This window comes from Otolemur garnettii, unplaced genomic scaffold (genome assembly GCF_000181295.1).
Source record: "Otolemur garnettii isolate 467f Iridium unplaced genomic scaffold, OtoGar3 scaffold00080, whole genome shotgun sequence".
NCBI classification, from domain to species: domain Eukaryota; kingdom Metazoa; phylum Chordata; class Mammalia; order Primates; family Galagidae; genus Otolemur; species Otolemur garnettii.
The window spans coordinates 5,413,624-5,429,865 of record NW_003852475.1 but is presented as its reverse complement, the minus strand read 5'-3'; the positions used below and the strand labels follow the sequence as shown (position 1 = coordinate 5,429,865).

The window sequence follows — 16,242 nt, the reverse complement described above, 5'->3', positions numbered from 1 at the left end:
ACTTTATAGTGAAAAAGCTAAGCTCCCTTCCCATGTCACCTCAAAAAAGACACAGATAGCATACAAGGCTCTGAACTACACCTGATGAACACCAAACTACAGTGACCTCCAAATTCTTACTCCCATGCAAGTTCAGTACCCTCTATTCTTATCTGTAATATCTGCCTGCTGCTTATTTATTATCTCTGTTTATGCTTGCTGAGATTTGGTCCTTAAGAAGGATATGGCACAGGTCCCTGTGAGTCACATTGACAACCCACTCACATTTGAGCACAGAACCTTAAGGGTGTTTACCAAGGGATTCTGGATGTCCCCTTACCTGGAGGTTAATGCCATTGAGGGGCATGTGTAGTTTCCCTCCATAAATCGGTTGCATCCATCTTGTCATAAATCTACAGATTACATCTCCTTAGTCAATAAATTTTTTCAATCTTTCATTTATAGTGCTCTTGTCTTGACTCTAACTAGGATCAAATCACACCACAAGCTCAGTATAAAACAAAAACCTTGGATTCTCTTGCTAGCACTTAACTTTAATCACACATTTGGCATTCATGCCTTCAATAAACATGAGGATTCCTCCAGGTGCTTCTGTTCTGAAAGATACAACAGCCACATCCACGGTGGCTGGGGCCAGTCAACTACTCATCTTCATTTACTGAATTCCATATTAATCAGAGAGTATCATTCCATAAACATTAACTACCATGTGCACACCACTGTCAGTGCTATGGGAAGTCACAGGGGGCACAGAAAGCACACAACTGCTTCCCAGAGTGCATTACACAATAAGGGAAAAGGCATATGAATTAACCAGGCATCTACCTTTACCAAGACTGGGACAGCCACTTTACTTTTACTACTGTAAATTAATAAATCCTCAAAACAATTTGATAAGTTACTACGCCTATTTTACATATGTGAAAACAATGATGGGACTTTATTAATTTCTCCAAAAGCACATTGCTGATTAAATAGGTGGGTATGAAAATCAGGGGAGGTCTTTCGGAGTCATAGCTTTCTCACAAGAAAAGGTTAGAGTTAGTCCTGTGTGTGCTGAATTTTAGCCTCACTTTATAAAGTGAACCTGAAAGGTACCATGCATCAGGAGAGAGTATTGAAATTTTAGGCACTGTGGAGCAGGAGAGAGATATAATAATCACTTTCTAACTATAGGTTCAATTCACCCTCAGTGAAACTAATATTTGCAAGTTTTTTTTTCTATAACCCCAAGAATTATGATTTAATATGTAATTCTATTGGAGACAATTAGAAAAGAGTGAATAGTCAGTTATGGAGAAAAAAGGAAGAGCAAATGGCAGACGAGGGGTCAGGGGTTTTTAATTGAAGCCATGGAAAAATTAAAGAAGGCTCAGGGGGCTACATTCATGTCTGAAGACAGTATTTTGCATACGTTTGTGAAAAGTGTCCACATGAGTTTCCACACAGCTATATACAGACAGCACTGTGTCTTTACACCAGTTCCACTGGAGCAGACTTGGAGACGTATCCAACAGGTTAAACAACAATGGCAGAAGCTTATTCCAGCTTAAGCATTCCATTTGCTGTCCTCTCTGGGGGCCCTGAATGTTGAGTAACAACTCTGAGTCAAAGAACCCGAGCAGATTCAATCTCTGATTCCAACACTTTAGAAATCAACCATTCCTGCAGGGGTAGCATTTCACGGTATCTTTATTAGTCTGCAGCTTGTTGTGAATATAGAAAATAAGAAGACACGCTGATAGGGTGATGTCAGCAGGAGAACCCTCTAGGCTCTAAATGAGAAGCAGATAAAACCTCTTACTCACACCAAAACATATAAACATGGGAGGAGAGGAGACAAAACTGACTCTCAAATGCTTATTATCTGCACTGAAGGAAAATGGTTTTATAGACTTCTCATTAAATGTAGAGCCTATCTTGGAGGAAAGGTTGGAAAATGGAAATTTTCTCTACTATTATTATGTAATATCAAAAACTTGCCAGTAATTTGCAGTCTTAGTGTGTTATCTAAATTAAAAGCATCAAAGACTGCCTTCAAAAAATAGTCATGATTTTCAGTTTCAAAATGTCTTTTGCTATGGGAAATTTTAAGATTTAGGTGCTATGATTGAAGAGGGTGCTGTGTCTAAGGGGGAAGGAATCCCTACCTACCACACATGCAGTTAGGTACTATGATACCATACAGAAAGCCCTACATTGAATCCCCCTTTAGAACAACTTCTATGGGCAAAGCTGCTTTTCTAGAATGTGTCTGAAAGGGAAAAAAAAGTCACAGAAATGCATGTCTATATATCAAGAAGAATTTTTAAAAATGCACCTCATCTACGTGTAGAGTTTGTCTGCATTTTTTAGGCTATTTCTCTTTTATAGATCTCTAATTGTGACTCTCTGGGAGTGTCTCAAAAATGAAATGATAAGACCTGGTCCAATTTAAATTCCTCTGCAAGGCATCCTCGCTTCACCTGACAAGCACAAACCTGCCAAGCACTATTCCCCTTGTCTGGCTGTCACCAACGTGATGAAGGGTGCAAAGGCTGTGTATATTGGCTGATTTCCTAATGTACTTTGAATAGCTGACAGCAACAAACCTTACTGATTGAAGAGTTTGTAAGTAAGAAAGTCATGTGAAGACTATAAGAAATGAGTGAAAAGAAATGAGTGTGGAGACTATAAGAAATGACTATAAGAATGAGTTCTATAAGAACTCATTTCTTCTATTAGGTAATAAAACATTCCCTATTTTCTTATTCCTTCATACTATTTTTTTTTTAATGTTAACAAAAGGAACCTCCAAAAGCAGAAAAGATAACTGGGAAAGACCAGCAAAGAGAAAAAAGGGAATTATCTCCACATTTATATTTTTCTGTTGTTTGCTGTTTCACCCTCAAGTCTTCTACTTTTCTTTCTGTATGTGTGTATTTTTTTCTTTTTTTATAACAAGAGTTGAAATATCTAGAAAAGTATATATGTCCTAGATTTCTGCTAGTGTGTCCAATGCATTTGAGAGTAGAGGATTCAAATACGAGGCTAAACATGCCTGCTTACATTCCAGAGTTTTACAATGTTTAATGCAGTAGCCTATGTACCCCAGCCTCTGAGGAATTCTAAACTACTGGCACTAGTTTGTGCCAGTCAGGGATTCCAGCAAAACCCATCGCAGAATCATGTGCCAGAAACTGAGAATAAGGGGATCTCTCACCTCAAGTTCACAAGTCAGCAGAAATAACAAGATTACTTACTGTCAACATAACATACTTGGACTCTTTGTAGGCACAGAATCATTTTTCTTGAGGGAAAACTCTATTCTTTATTCTTCCCAAGAGGGATTATAAGCAGGTGGTCCTGGCAGGTTTTAGCAAGACCTTAAACACCAAAAATCTCTCTGCTCCAAGGAAGCATTTATAAAGTAGTGAACTCCCAGACCCACATAACAATCATGGAGGCTTACCTTCTCTCCTGTTTGCAACTGCTTGGTGTGGAGGCTGGGTCATTTAGCCTCAGCGTAGTCCATATAAAACAAAGACTAATTTATATCAGTCCCAACTTGCCCCCCAAACTCAGGGAGGGGCTGTGGGGACACTACCACCTCCATCCTTTGCTTCAGCCCCATAGGCTGAGTCTCCCTTGGAAAAACATTGCTGTCTGGGGCCAAATGCTTCCCTCCCCTGTTATCAGGTGCTCTTAAGTTTCTGTTGGGACAACCTCCTTCCTTCCTACAACCCCCACAACTGCAGTTCCCTTTCCTTCTTCTTTGATGGTGATAAACTAGTGCTAAGAAACGTCCCATACCCCTCTACTTCTTATCTTCTATATCAGCTCAATGATTTGCTCTCAAGGGAATGATTCACACATGCAAGGGCAGTGCATAGGGTTGGACTTGCACATTGGCACAAACTTCTTTAGGCCCCTGGAGGAAATCAACTAAGGAAGCCTAGTGTCTGCAGGGACACTGAACCAAGGAGACACAAAACCTTATTCTGTACAGGCTTGCCCACTACTAAATCGCTGTAGGGTTTAGACCAGTTGCCTTATTTCTTCACACTTCAGTTTTGGCATGCACGAGGTGTTGGATCCTTATTGAGCCTACCTGCTAATGCAAAGCTGGGTAGTATATTGGTTTCATAGAGCTGCCAGAATAAACTGCCACAAACTGGGTGGCTTAAAAATATAGGATTTTATTGTCTCACAGTTGAGTAGGCCAAAATTCTGAAATCAAGGTGTCACAGGCCATGCTCCCTCTGGTCTTTAGGGAAGGATCAGTTCCATGTCTTCTCCTACATTCTAGTTGTGGCTGGCGATCCTTGGCATTCCTTGGCTCACAGGTGCATTTCTGCCAGTGTCTCCCTCATCTTCACATGGCCTTCTCCTTTTGTCCTCTGTACCTCAGTATCCTCACACCACCCTCTCCTCTCTGGGCGTACCTCTGTGTTCTAATTTTCTCCTTCTTATAAGGACATCAGTCACGGCAATAGGGCCTTCCCTCATTATGTGTGGCCTCATTTTACTGGATTATATCTACATTGGTCCAATTTCCAAATAATGTTACATTCACAGACACTGGGTTAGGATTCGAGTGCATCATTTTGGAGGACACATTCACCTTACAACAGATGTAGTCTAATAAATGATTTTCTAACAATGATTTAAATTAACAATTTGTTAAGAGGAATGAGGGGACAATAGGAGGAAGTTTGGCATAAGAGGGACTTGTGAGAAGGGGTCAAATGGAGGAGTCAGAATGTTGTAAGTTTCCCAGTTGAGTTCCATGGGCCAGTTTAGAGTGATGTGGAAAAGGAAGACTGAATAAAAAGTCAAAGCAGCAGTTTTTCACTGACAAAAGTGCAACACAGAATTAGGAAAAGGAGCCTTCTCTGAATTGCTGTGTAGAAACTTTGGCTGAGAATAAAGAGGAAATAAATGTCTATTTCATAATCACCAATGAAGTCTGACCCTCAGAACTGTTTCTACTGTCTTTTAGTACCTCATCTTCCCTAAGGGATCACCCCTTCCCTAATCTCAGGTTGTGAAGTTTGCATTCAGCTCTGCCTCTTTCAATTCCAACAGTGGGCCCAAGCCCAGGATATAGACACTTAAGCTCCACCTCCTACCCACCAGTCAGAGCAGGTGCTTCAGGGAGAAGAGCACATGACACAAAACAGCCAATGAAATTCAGTTCTAGTATTCTTCCTGGAACTATCAGGGAAGATATTTCTTTCTACATTATGTATTGCCTTAAACTAAACCTCATTCAAAGAAAAACAGAACAAAGATCTGAGAAACAGAGAAGTAGGAAGGGAGAGAAAAAATGAGAGAAAGAATGAGATCTGTTGACTTTGTTTACACCTCTCTTCTATTTCAGGTACATGTCACCAATAACCAAATTATCCCCTACGATATTCAGGCCAACTTAGTCTGATATTGGTGCTATAGTTTGAAAGCAGATAAAGGCAGAACTTAACGCAGCAGAGGTGTGGCAGCCTGGACAATTGCAGCCACAGCCACAGTGACAGGGGAGCCTCTGTCCAACCTCACACAACTTTTCTAGACAGTGACATAAATAGGAATGGTGTGGGTCGAATGTAAGTGGATTGGTTCTAAGAACATGTATGTCACCCCAAGAGTCTCATAAATAACTACAAGAAACTTCCAAGGTCTGATTATACAGTAAGTTCTTAATGGGAACTTACTTGTGTCCATAAACTGAAGGACCCTGGGGGACACTGCAGTTACACTGCATAAGAAAATTGGGTAGAGTGCCCCCAGGCTCTGTATAAATCCAGATCTCTGATTTGATAAAAGGATGAAAGTTAGCTTTTCCCTGCCTCAGACTCAACACACATCTTCTTTTCTGTCTTAGAGCAAGAGTCAGAATAAAGGGAAAAATCCAGGGACATGGGTGTGCGACCCCAGGGGCACACATGTGTTCATATAAGAACTCCAGGGATTACTGGATTATGAGTTTTCAAATGGATGAGGCATTAATCTGTGAGCAAAGTGCCAGGCACAACAGGATGGCAGCATCAAGTGCAGGGCCGTGCATTCTTCCTGAGCATGCAGTAACTAGGACCATGGCTTGGCAAACACCATCTAAATTCTAGAAAGTCCCTGGACTTCATTTCTCTTGGAAAAGAAAATATTTCTTTTAGCACTGTCATTTAAGGGAACACTATGTCAATAGAAACCAAAGGGTCAATGAAAGAGAAGGCAAGATACCACTGGAAATAAACTTCTAAAGGTAAAGATGTGCATTTTAATCACAAACTAAAGAGAACAAGGGCATGGAAGCCTACAAAATTAAACAAGAATAGTAAGGGTGACAATTCTTCCTTAGGCCTGAGAACATCAAAAAGTAAACAATATACACAGTGCTCTTTGTAAAAGTAAAAAATATAACATCAGAGGTTAACTATACCTATATAAGTAGGTATAAAACAGCTGTTTTCTGATGTGATATTATAGAAATCATGTCTGATTTCCTTAGTATAACCATTATATATAAAAAATATTGTATTATGCCAAACAGAGTAATAATCACTTTGTTGGCTGGCAGCCTAACTGAGAGGTTAATCAAGGTCGAATTTTGTGCTCTGTGGGAACGTCCTCACCTGCCTCCCTAACAACTAAACACTGTCAGGCTTGAGCTGGTTATCTGAATTTTACAAACAAATATTGTCTTAAGGAGGCCTAATCAGTGACTTAGCAACCAGAAGAAATGTTTGTACACTGGAAGTAAATGACGTGAACACAAACAAGGCACGCACCTCTCCTCCCCTGAGGATTGTGGCAGTTTTCATGGATGCACAGGCCCCATGCTGACCAGGAAGACACAATGCAGTCCGTAGAGCATGGGATATGGCAGAGCTGAGAGGCTGGAGGGGCAGGTCCCAAACATAGCGCCTTTTCCACAGGTCTAGACACTGAAGGACAAAAAGATAAGGTCCATGTTATCCTTAGCATTGTTTCTGTCTTTATTTGCATCTCTTCTTTGCCCACATCAGCTTTATAGTTAAAATGAGGATACACAAACAAAATATCAACACTCTCCAATATGCATTACTAGGCTCCACGTTGTGAGTATTTGGGGTGAGGAAAGGCAAGGAAGACAGAGACAAAGAGCAGATACTTGAAATTCCTGCTTAGCAAGTATTCCCTGGGAATTCAAGACAGACCTGCAAATATCATAAATACAAATTATCTAGACTTATGACTTTAAAAAATTAAATGGCTTTGTGAAATTTCAAGATAAGTCTATCTTGACTATATAAAAGACCAGGTCACTGTGAAAAAATCAAAATCAAACCCCTGAGTGCAGTGTTTAACATAACCAATCTATTGCTGTGACTCCCTTGAGGAGTGGGGCTGGCAAAGACACAGAAAATGAATGGCTCTTAGAATGAGAAGAAAATTCAGGATCTGTGACTGCAGAACTGGCCCCTGGAAATCAGTTTCATTAGGGAGGCTCTTCAGAGGCCCAAGCCTCCTCCTGGAGAATGACAAAACTAGTAGCTCCCAACTCTTCCTGGTGAGCACCTGCTCTTGGAGCAGGGCCAGAGCAGGCTCACTTCAGGGCACAGCTAGTATCTCTCCGGCAGGGGCATTCACCAAGTGTGTTCTGTGTGCAGCCCCATCCTGGGTAACATCAGAATATACAGACAAAGGAGTAGACAAAATTCTGACCTTGTGGAGATTATGACATGACAGGAGTTAAGATGGCAGCACTTGAAAGTGGCACACTCAATAAACAGCCAAATAAATAACTAATTCTCTTGCACAGAGCCTTCTTAGGAAGGCTTTGGAGAAAACCACAGTTTTTGAGCAAATAGTTAAAGTCCAGAAGATAATATTTCAAGGACTAGCTTGCACTATTGTCTAAATATTTCCTGTGAATCATTTCCCCCCAGCTGAGCAGATGAGGATGCCTCCATGTGCCCCTATGTGAGAGGAGGTGAGTCATAACTTTGCTTCTCACCCTTTACGTATGTGTAAGGGTCAAATCTGGTAAAGGGGACGATCACTTGCAACTCTGACCAGCAGAACTCTGAACACAAATCAAATCAATAGCAAAATCAACAATACTGTCATGACAAAATCACAACCCATGCAATTCTCCCAAGAATATGTAGTTCTCCCATTTTCTTTTTCTTTTCTTTTCTTTTTTTTAAGAGACAGAGTCTAATTTTTATTGCCCTTGATAGAGTGCCATGACATCATAGCTCATAGCAACCTCCAGCTCTTGGGCTTAGGTGATTCTCTGCCTCAGCCTCCTGAGTAGCTGGGACTACAGGTGCCTGAACACTGCCCAGCTATTTTTTTGTTGCAGTTTGGCTGGGGGCCGGGTTCGAACCCGCCACCCCTCAGTATATGGGGCCAGTGCCCTACTTACTGAGCCACAGGTGCTGCCTGGGAGAAATGTTTCTGATGAACAATGACGTAGCTTGGCCCACTTATGGGGGGAGGGGGAATAAAAGAAAAAAAGGAGAGTGTGAAGGAAAATAGTTATGTGTGAAGGAAAATAATTATGTTTTGTTTGCAATTAATTCTTTTCTAGTTTACCAAGAAGATTTGACCTGACTTAAAATAGGCAAGGGCAAAGCAAGATTGCCAATGTAAATGTTAAAGTTTGCAAGCCATGAAGAAGGGAACAGAGAAAGGAAGAGGAAACAGAATAAAGGGAAAGCAAAGAGGTTGCCCAGGGAGGCTGAGGAAAGACTGTGCTGGAAATGACAAGAGGGGCTTGGGGAGACCAGAATCGGGGATGTACATACAAAGTGATGAACCATGGGTAGGGAAGGACCTGGGAGGTGGGGAAAGATATGCAATCATCCCCTCTCAGGGTAAAGAAAAGAAGGCACATGAGGCAGTCCATTCCTTGAGTAAAGCACGCGTTCATTCCAAAATTTTGAGTATCCATCTAAATCGGACCCTCTTCGGTGGTAGCTGGTTACAAGGAACTCTCACTCTTAAATGGTTAAGTCAACTGGCATATTAACAGGGCTGATGTGTCACAGCATCATACAAGTAGAAAGTGCCCAGCTTGATGTTATAAGGCAAAAATGTGTTTGGGTCTGGTCCCATATATGGCACCGTATGGTCTCACAAACTGTAACTGTAGTTCCCAAAACAGAACCTAGTAATGACAAAAGAAGTGTGACATGTAAACTGATTAATCTAGTTACTTAATAAACATTTATAATACATGCCAGGCACTGGCTATGACCATCTTATAAACATTAATATTTTTAAGCTGTATTATTTCCCTTTTAGATATGTTACTGCTACATCAAATTCTAAAGTGGGGAAACTGAAGCACAGAAATGTTCACCCACTTACCCACATTCCCAGCTAGGGAAGCAGGGACTTGGGTCTGGGCAGTCTGGCTTTAGAGTCTTTCCACTTAACTGCAGCCCCATCTGGCCTGTAATTAGTCATCCCACTATATTACATGCCTATCATGTACAGGACACTTCTCTCAGTGGTCTCAGATCCACTCAGTTATTCCCCTTTTCTTGCTTATAGTTCTCAAGAATGAACTGGAAACACAACACCCTGAGATAAAGCAGAAAGTGGCCAGGCTCTGCTTTGGCCCCAACCTCCTATCCACCCAAAACAAGATGTCCTTCGACACTTCAGCCCAGCACGTCACATGTCTCTCAGGGTATAAAGCTCAGGCTGGGTCATGTTTCAGGGTTCCTCATCTGTGGTGCAAGTGGGGCATGCATGGTGGAGATGCCACCTGCCCCAGGAAGCTTTCTGTGCCTTGGTGGCACCAGCTCACAGGCATCCTGGGCTTTTGTGGTGACTTGTGAGTAATAAATCTGCTCCATATAACTTGCTGCATTTGAGTGTGTGATGTCTCACTAGATTCTGACCAGTTAGTAACAAGTGCACAGGATCCCAACGTGTGTTGACACTGGGTTAGATGCTGAAGCCACAACAAGAAAAACACACTAGACTTCTGCCCTCACAGAGGCCACACTCCAGGGTGAGCTGATAATGATCACAGTTGAGTCCAGGAGTCTGCAAAGAATAGAAAGCTGCTCTGCTGCTCCCTTCCCAGGGAAGTCCCCCTCTGACAACACACAAACTTGAGCACCTGATGGTCAATGCTCAGAAGATACCCCAAACCTGTCATCCCTAAGACACAGCAGACAGCTGAGGCTTACAACCTTTGTGCTTGACTCTTTACTCTGCAGTTAAAACTACTCCAGTCTGTTACCGCAACCCCCAGGCACACAGTGGGCTCTTGTTAAAGTTCACATGAAGCTTCCAGGATGTCTGAGCAGAAAGGCTCAGAAACGTGGCTGTGTAGTTGGAAAGAGACCAGAGAACATGTCCTGAAGTTGCATTGGTCAAGGGCACTGTGTCAATGATGATATTATGCTTATTTGGTTTATTTTGAGAGGGCTGTTGAAGATTACTAGGGTTGTGGGGTTAAGTGCCCCTTGGTTTCCTTTGATAAATACTTAACTATCAATTAGCTGAATGTTGAACATTAGAACTAATGATACTCCTCAGATTGGAAAGTAAGGAAGGACATGTTTGAAGGGAAAAGAACAAGAAGGAACTTCTCTGGGGACTACTAAGTGATATATTGGAGGCTCAGGGGTAGGAGAGAGACCATGTGTCAGAGCAGTTGTGTCTCTTCAGCACCTGCTGCCTGGACAGACAGTGAATCTTAATGCATATCAATAAATTCTTCCAGTCCCTGGTGACATGTCCAAGATGCTTCATTTAGGCACTGCATCAATGTGCTTGGGTCAACCTATCTCTATCATGGACCCTCTCCCCCCACCCCAGGCTAAATTTGCTCTAGAAATAATCAAGAGTAAGTCACAAAGCACTAACCAGCTTCACACTACTTAGCGAGTGATTTTCCTGAGAGGAGTGAACACAGGCTATTTCTATACCTATTGACTGTTAGAGCTAGAGGGAGCTTTAGAGTCAATTTTGCTTAATCCATTAATTTTCCTTAAAAATCAAGCTCCAAAGACTAGATTGTTCATGCAGCAAATCTAGAGCAAAACAAGAGCCAAGTCTTATCGCAAGTGGCCAGCCCACCTGCTCCTGCCCTTCTTGGCTTCCTCCATGCAATGAAAGGAACAGACAGGACAGATAATTTGTACCAAGGATATTTTGTTTATGAATCACAGTGACCAGAACTGGAGGCAGTCAAGGACAGGAAAGATCTAAAATACTCATACATCCTGCAAGCTCTTTAAATAAATTTAACTCTTTGAACCATTTATGCTATTATACAAAACAAAATTCTCCCTTTTTCATTGCTACTGCAAAACTCTTCCTCAGATTTTCCCCTCCAAGAAAGAAGTAGTGAGACCAAAGTCTGCTCCACTTCAGATGACAACTTACTATTTTAAATTTGTGGTTATTCATCATGAAATAAAATTATCTCAGGAAATGAGTACTATGAAGGATTCCTTTGGTCACCTGGAGCTGATGGTCTTTGCAATTTACTCTTTAATGACTTTTCATTGTTCCTTGGCCAAACTCCATCCATGATGCTCGCAGTAAGAAAAGCTGCTGCTTTTCTCTTCACCTGCACTCCTTCCTCTAAGACCACTGCCTGAAACAACTCTATTTCTACAAATTAAATCTGTCATCTCCAATACAGTGAGTTCCTGCTCTAATCATCACATCTGGTGACTGCAGGTCTGAGCTTGTCTTACTTGCTCCACCTGCCTCTCAGACTATGTCACCATGAAGCCCTCTGCCATTCCTACACTGACAAATTGCCTGCCTAGATGAGCAATTATCCAAGGTCTTAGAGATTATTTAGATTTTCTAGGCAGCAATGTTAGTCCCCATCAAGACTTTTCGTGGCCATGTTAAAGAGTCAAAATAACACAATCTGGACAAATTCAGACACAACATAGCAGTATCTTTCTAAATGCTAATGAAAATGTTACAGTATTATGAGTCACTTAATATATGCAATCACCATTAATTGGATATTTTTGTGTCTAACCTCAAATTTTTCATTTCCAATATGATTTTTAAATTGACTGGCCTCGCAAGAAATGTTAAAGTCTGCAAGTAGCAATTGCAAAGTCACTTTAAATAATGAATTACTCCATGAACAGAATGTTAATTAACAAGAGGAAAAATACATGGGATATGTTATATGCTTCATGTTAAAAATAAAAAAAAAAAACTTCCTAATTCTTGAAATGAACAAAGTTTATGACTTTCCTAAATGACAAAGTGATTTCAAATGAGCATACAAATACAATTACAAATGAATTGTAATTAAGAAGAAAATGCCTGCTGTGATCATTAGCATGTGACTGCCATTGTAAAGAAAAATGAGTACCTTCAAATTTTATTCTCTGAAATTAAATCAAGCTCTAATCCAAACTAATTTTAATTAAACCAGAAATAAGTTAAGTTGCCAAAGATTCAATAATAGTATATCATTCCCTATGTCTACTGATGACCACTTTGGAAAGTCTAAATTTCAGTTCTTTTTAATTCCTTAAAATAATTAAAATGAAATCACAAAAAATACTTAATTATAACTTATAACCATATATCCCTCTTTAGTTTATAAACAGTCACATTTGCTTAAAGTAAAACAAGTTATTGCAGTAGTCATCAGAATATTCAGTAGTCATTGGAATATTCTTCTTCTGTAGTATTATCTATAATATTATTGGATGAAAAATCAACTCAGCCTTTCAAAATTCTGAAAGTGTTTAAGGTAATTCTACGATGTCATAATGGAGCTTCTTTTAGGACAGGAAGACGTATCTTGAAGATGCTAGAGGAATTAGTTGCAGATTTTGATTTTTCTCTGAGCATTTGTAAGTATAGATGAAAAGAAAAGAAAGGTAATACTTGTTTTTCCTTTTTTTTTTTTTTGCAGTTTTTTTTTTCTTTCTTGGCTGGGGTTGGGTTTGAACCCACCACCTATAGCATATGGGGCTGGCGCGCTATTCCTTGAGCCACTGGCACCACCCAAAAGGTAATACTTCTTCCTGGAGCCCCCAAACCGAGATTATTTTGCCTGCTTTCTACCTTGGCGGCACCAAAGCAACCCTAAATATAGAATAGTCTATCATTAATTTTTTTAGAAGATATAGGATTTCCAGTATAATGTCAACTTCTATAAAGAAGTTAGATAAAGAAGTTATATTCAATTTTATTTTTCAAATTCCATGCAGGCACTGTAAACCCCAAAGGGATTCTAATCCAAGAACTCAGGAATCCTTCATTGCCTAGGCCCTCCAAGAAACAACCATAAGAGCAACAGAAATTATTCAAATTTAATTCAAAACTAATGAAAGAGCCTACTTACATAAAAATGCTGCTTTCTAAATGATTAGAAATATTGCTTCTGACATACTCATTTACAGAGTACACTGACTTGGCAGGAACTGAATCCACCTACTGCTAAAATAAATAGAGGTCTTGTACAGACTGAAGTAGTCAAATGGTTGAGGGATAAAGATAAATAATATTACAATTTTACCCATAAAGCTATTTTTCTTCAAGAACCTTTGTGCATTATTTCTATTGCCTTTTGCCATCGGGATTTGCAAATTGATGTGTCATTCTTTTAACTTAGTGGCTAGAATAAAATCTGTCTTCTAGCACTTATAGGCAGCTTAAAGAAGTAAATCACATCTCATCCTATTATACTTAATAAAGCTTAATTTTGGCCATATTGTGACTCTCTTGGCAAAGTATCATGCAATAAAATTTGGCAAGAGGATGAGTGTGTATGTACAACAGATTGAATATCTAAAAATAATTCCTGCAATTAGAAATAATTATGTGAAATTTGGCCACATATCAAAAAGTTTTCCAAATTTCATTCATTTCATATAGCTAATTATAAAATAAATATCAACTAGTGATTTTCCTAATAACACAGAGTAAACAATATAGGCAAAGATAGAAAAATAATCTTCAGAAGAAAAATGATAGCAAAAGAAGTGTATGCATATAATATTTGAAAGCAATCAGAATCAATACGAACAATTGCATGATTAAGGAAAAAGTACAGTAGCCTTAAGTCTTGTATTCAGTTATTTCTATTATCATATGTCCTCTCTTTTGTTCATTTTGGAAAATTTTTTTCCCTGACTTTTTCTCAGGCTTTTAACTCAGAGCTAAAAGTATGGGTACAGAGAAGACAGAATGAACAAGAACTGTTCTAAATGCTATATTTTTGCACTACACAAAGTTAAAAGTACTATAATAGAGGAGACCGAAGGGAAAGTGGGTAAAGGAGCAGTGGGGGAGTTGTCAGGCAAAAAGAATGAGTAAAAAGGCAGAGAGGCAGGTAAAACAGTTATCTCCACACAGAAATCTGCAATGTCAGGGAAATGCAGCTTTCAGGATAGTCTTTTAGACCCAGTGATGTCCTCAAACTCAGCACTCTCCAACCCAGAATTCACTTTTCTGTAAAAACAATGAAAATAGCCAAATGAGAGCAAGTCTTCCCAATAATGCCCACAAATGCCTATTTAACTGACTAATGTTGGTAATAATGGCTAATTTCCATTAACGACCCACTGGTTCTATCCACTGTGCTAAGCACTTGACTGTGACTTTTCATTTCATCAGTTCAATTGCTCTGAGGTAAGCACAATTATCATTCCCACTTTATAGATGAGATAACTGAGGGTAAATTATTTGTTTCAAATGACAAGACCAATAAATGACAAACTTGAGGCATCTTAAAAGCTCATATTCTTTAATACTACATTATATAATGATTTATTTACAAAAAAAATGACAGAAAAAAATCTGTTGTAATAATAATCAGGAAAAAGATAAACAAACATTGTGCATACTTTAAAAAATATATTTGAAAGGTGTGATATCTCATACCTATAACCCTAGCACTCTGGGAGACTGAGATACCTGAGGTCACGAGTTCAAGACCAGCATGAGCAAGAGCGAGACCCTTATAGGTACAATGAACACTAGTTGGGTAGGGGACACACTTATGTAACAAAAGTGCTCTATGTAACTGCAAAATAAACTCTGTAAACTCTCAATATTTTTAAAGAAAAAAAATTAACTAGATGTGGTGGTGATTACCTTTAGTCCCAGCTCCTCAGCGGCTGAGGCAGGAGGATCACTTGAGCCCAGGAGTTTGAGGTTGCTCTGAGCTATGATGATGTCACTGCACTCTAGCCCAGGCAAAAAAATAAGACTCTCTCTCTCTCTCTCTATATATATATATATATAGTTTTTATTATATATACTGTATATATAATAAAATTGAGATAAAATAGAAAAATAGACTTAGATTTTTTTTGAATTTCCAGTCCACCCTTCGCCCCTTGCCTACAGAGACAGTGAGAGGAGGACCAAGAGCAGTGTACCCCTACCCCCGAGGGACCAAGCACCCTGTCCTGGCCATGTAGCCAGAGAATTGGTTGAGCCCTGTGTTCCCCGGGCCAGGACTGCTGGTGCTCCATGCTGTGGCAGGCCACCCCCCAGGACTGATCCAGCTGCTGTATTCACCCTTTGGCAGCTCCTGGCACTCCTTGCTTGGTGGGCTCCCTTGTGGCCACCCCCAGGACTGAACAAGCTGCCATGTTACCTGCAAAGCTGCTGGAGCTACATGCTGCTGCGATGGGACACACAGAGGACTGATCTAGCCAAGCCTGGAACCCTAGACCCCTCACCCAAGAAATGGAAAGGATGGTCAGTTGAGAGGGAAGCACACTGAAGCGGCAATACCCCGAGGCAAAGAGAAGCAGCCACAGCAGCTAGAACAATAAGGCTCACACTGCAGAGGCTTTTCCACACAAACAGACCCCTCTGGGCAAGAAAGTCGGCCCCTTCTACAGTTACAGCCACAGGTGGAAAGGTTTTGGGACAGTCTTCAAGCGTGCAAATTCAGCAAGAGATGGAATCAACACAAAAACGCTGGTAACCTGAATAACCAGTGTAGAACAACTCCCCCAAGGAAGGATAGGGCAGATGCCATTAAAGATCCTATCTATAAACAGATGGGTGAGATGTCAGGAATCAAGTTCAGAATCTGGAGGAAAAATAAGATTAACAGAATGGAGAAATGGAGGGAATTAGAATTTCAAATTATTAAAAAGCTTTCTCAAGAATTCAATGATTTTGGCTCGGCGTCTATAGCTCAACCGGCTAAGGCGGCAGCCACATACACCTAAGGTGGCAGATTCGAATCCCCAGCCCGGACCCGCCAAACAACAATGACGGCTGCAACCAAAAAGTAGCCAGGTGTTGTGG

At 40.3% G+C, this 16,242-nt stretch overlaps 1 protein-coding gene across 1 annotated transcript in view; it reads right to left on the bottom strand.

Moving 5' to 3' along the window:
• Window positions 1–16,242, bottom strand: part of THSD7B (thrombospondin type 1 domain containing 7B) — a 1,042,983-nt gene that overhangs the window by 566,934 nt on the left and 459,807 nt on the right. Inside the window, exon 7 of the mRNA XM_023515847.1 lies at window positions 6,765–6,920. Within this exon, the coding sequence (XP_023371615.1) occupies window positions 6,765–6,920 (156 nt within the window). The remainder of the gene's footprint in view (window positions 1–6,764; window positions 6,921–16,242) is intronic.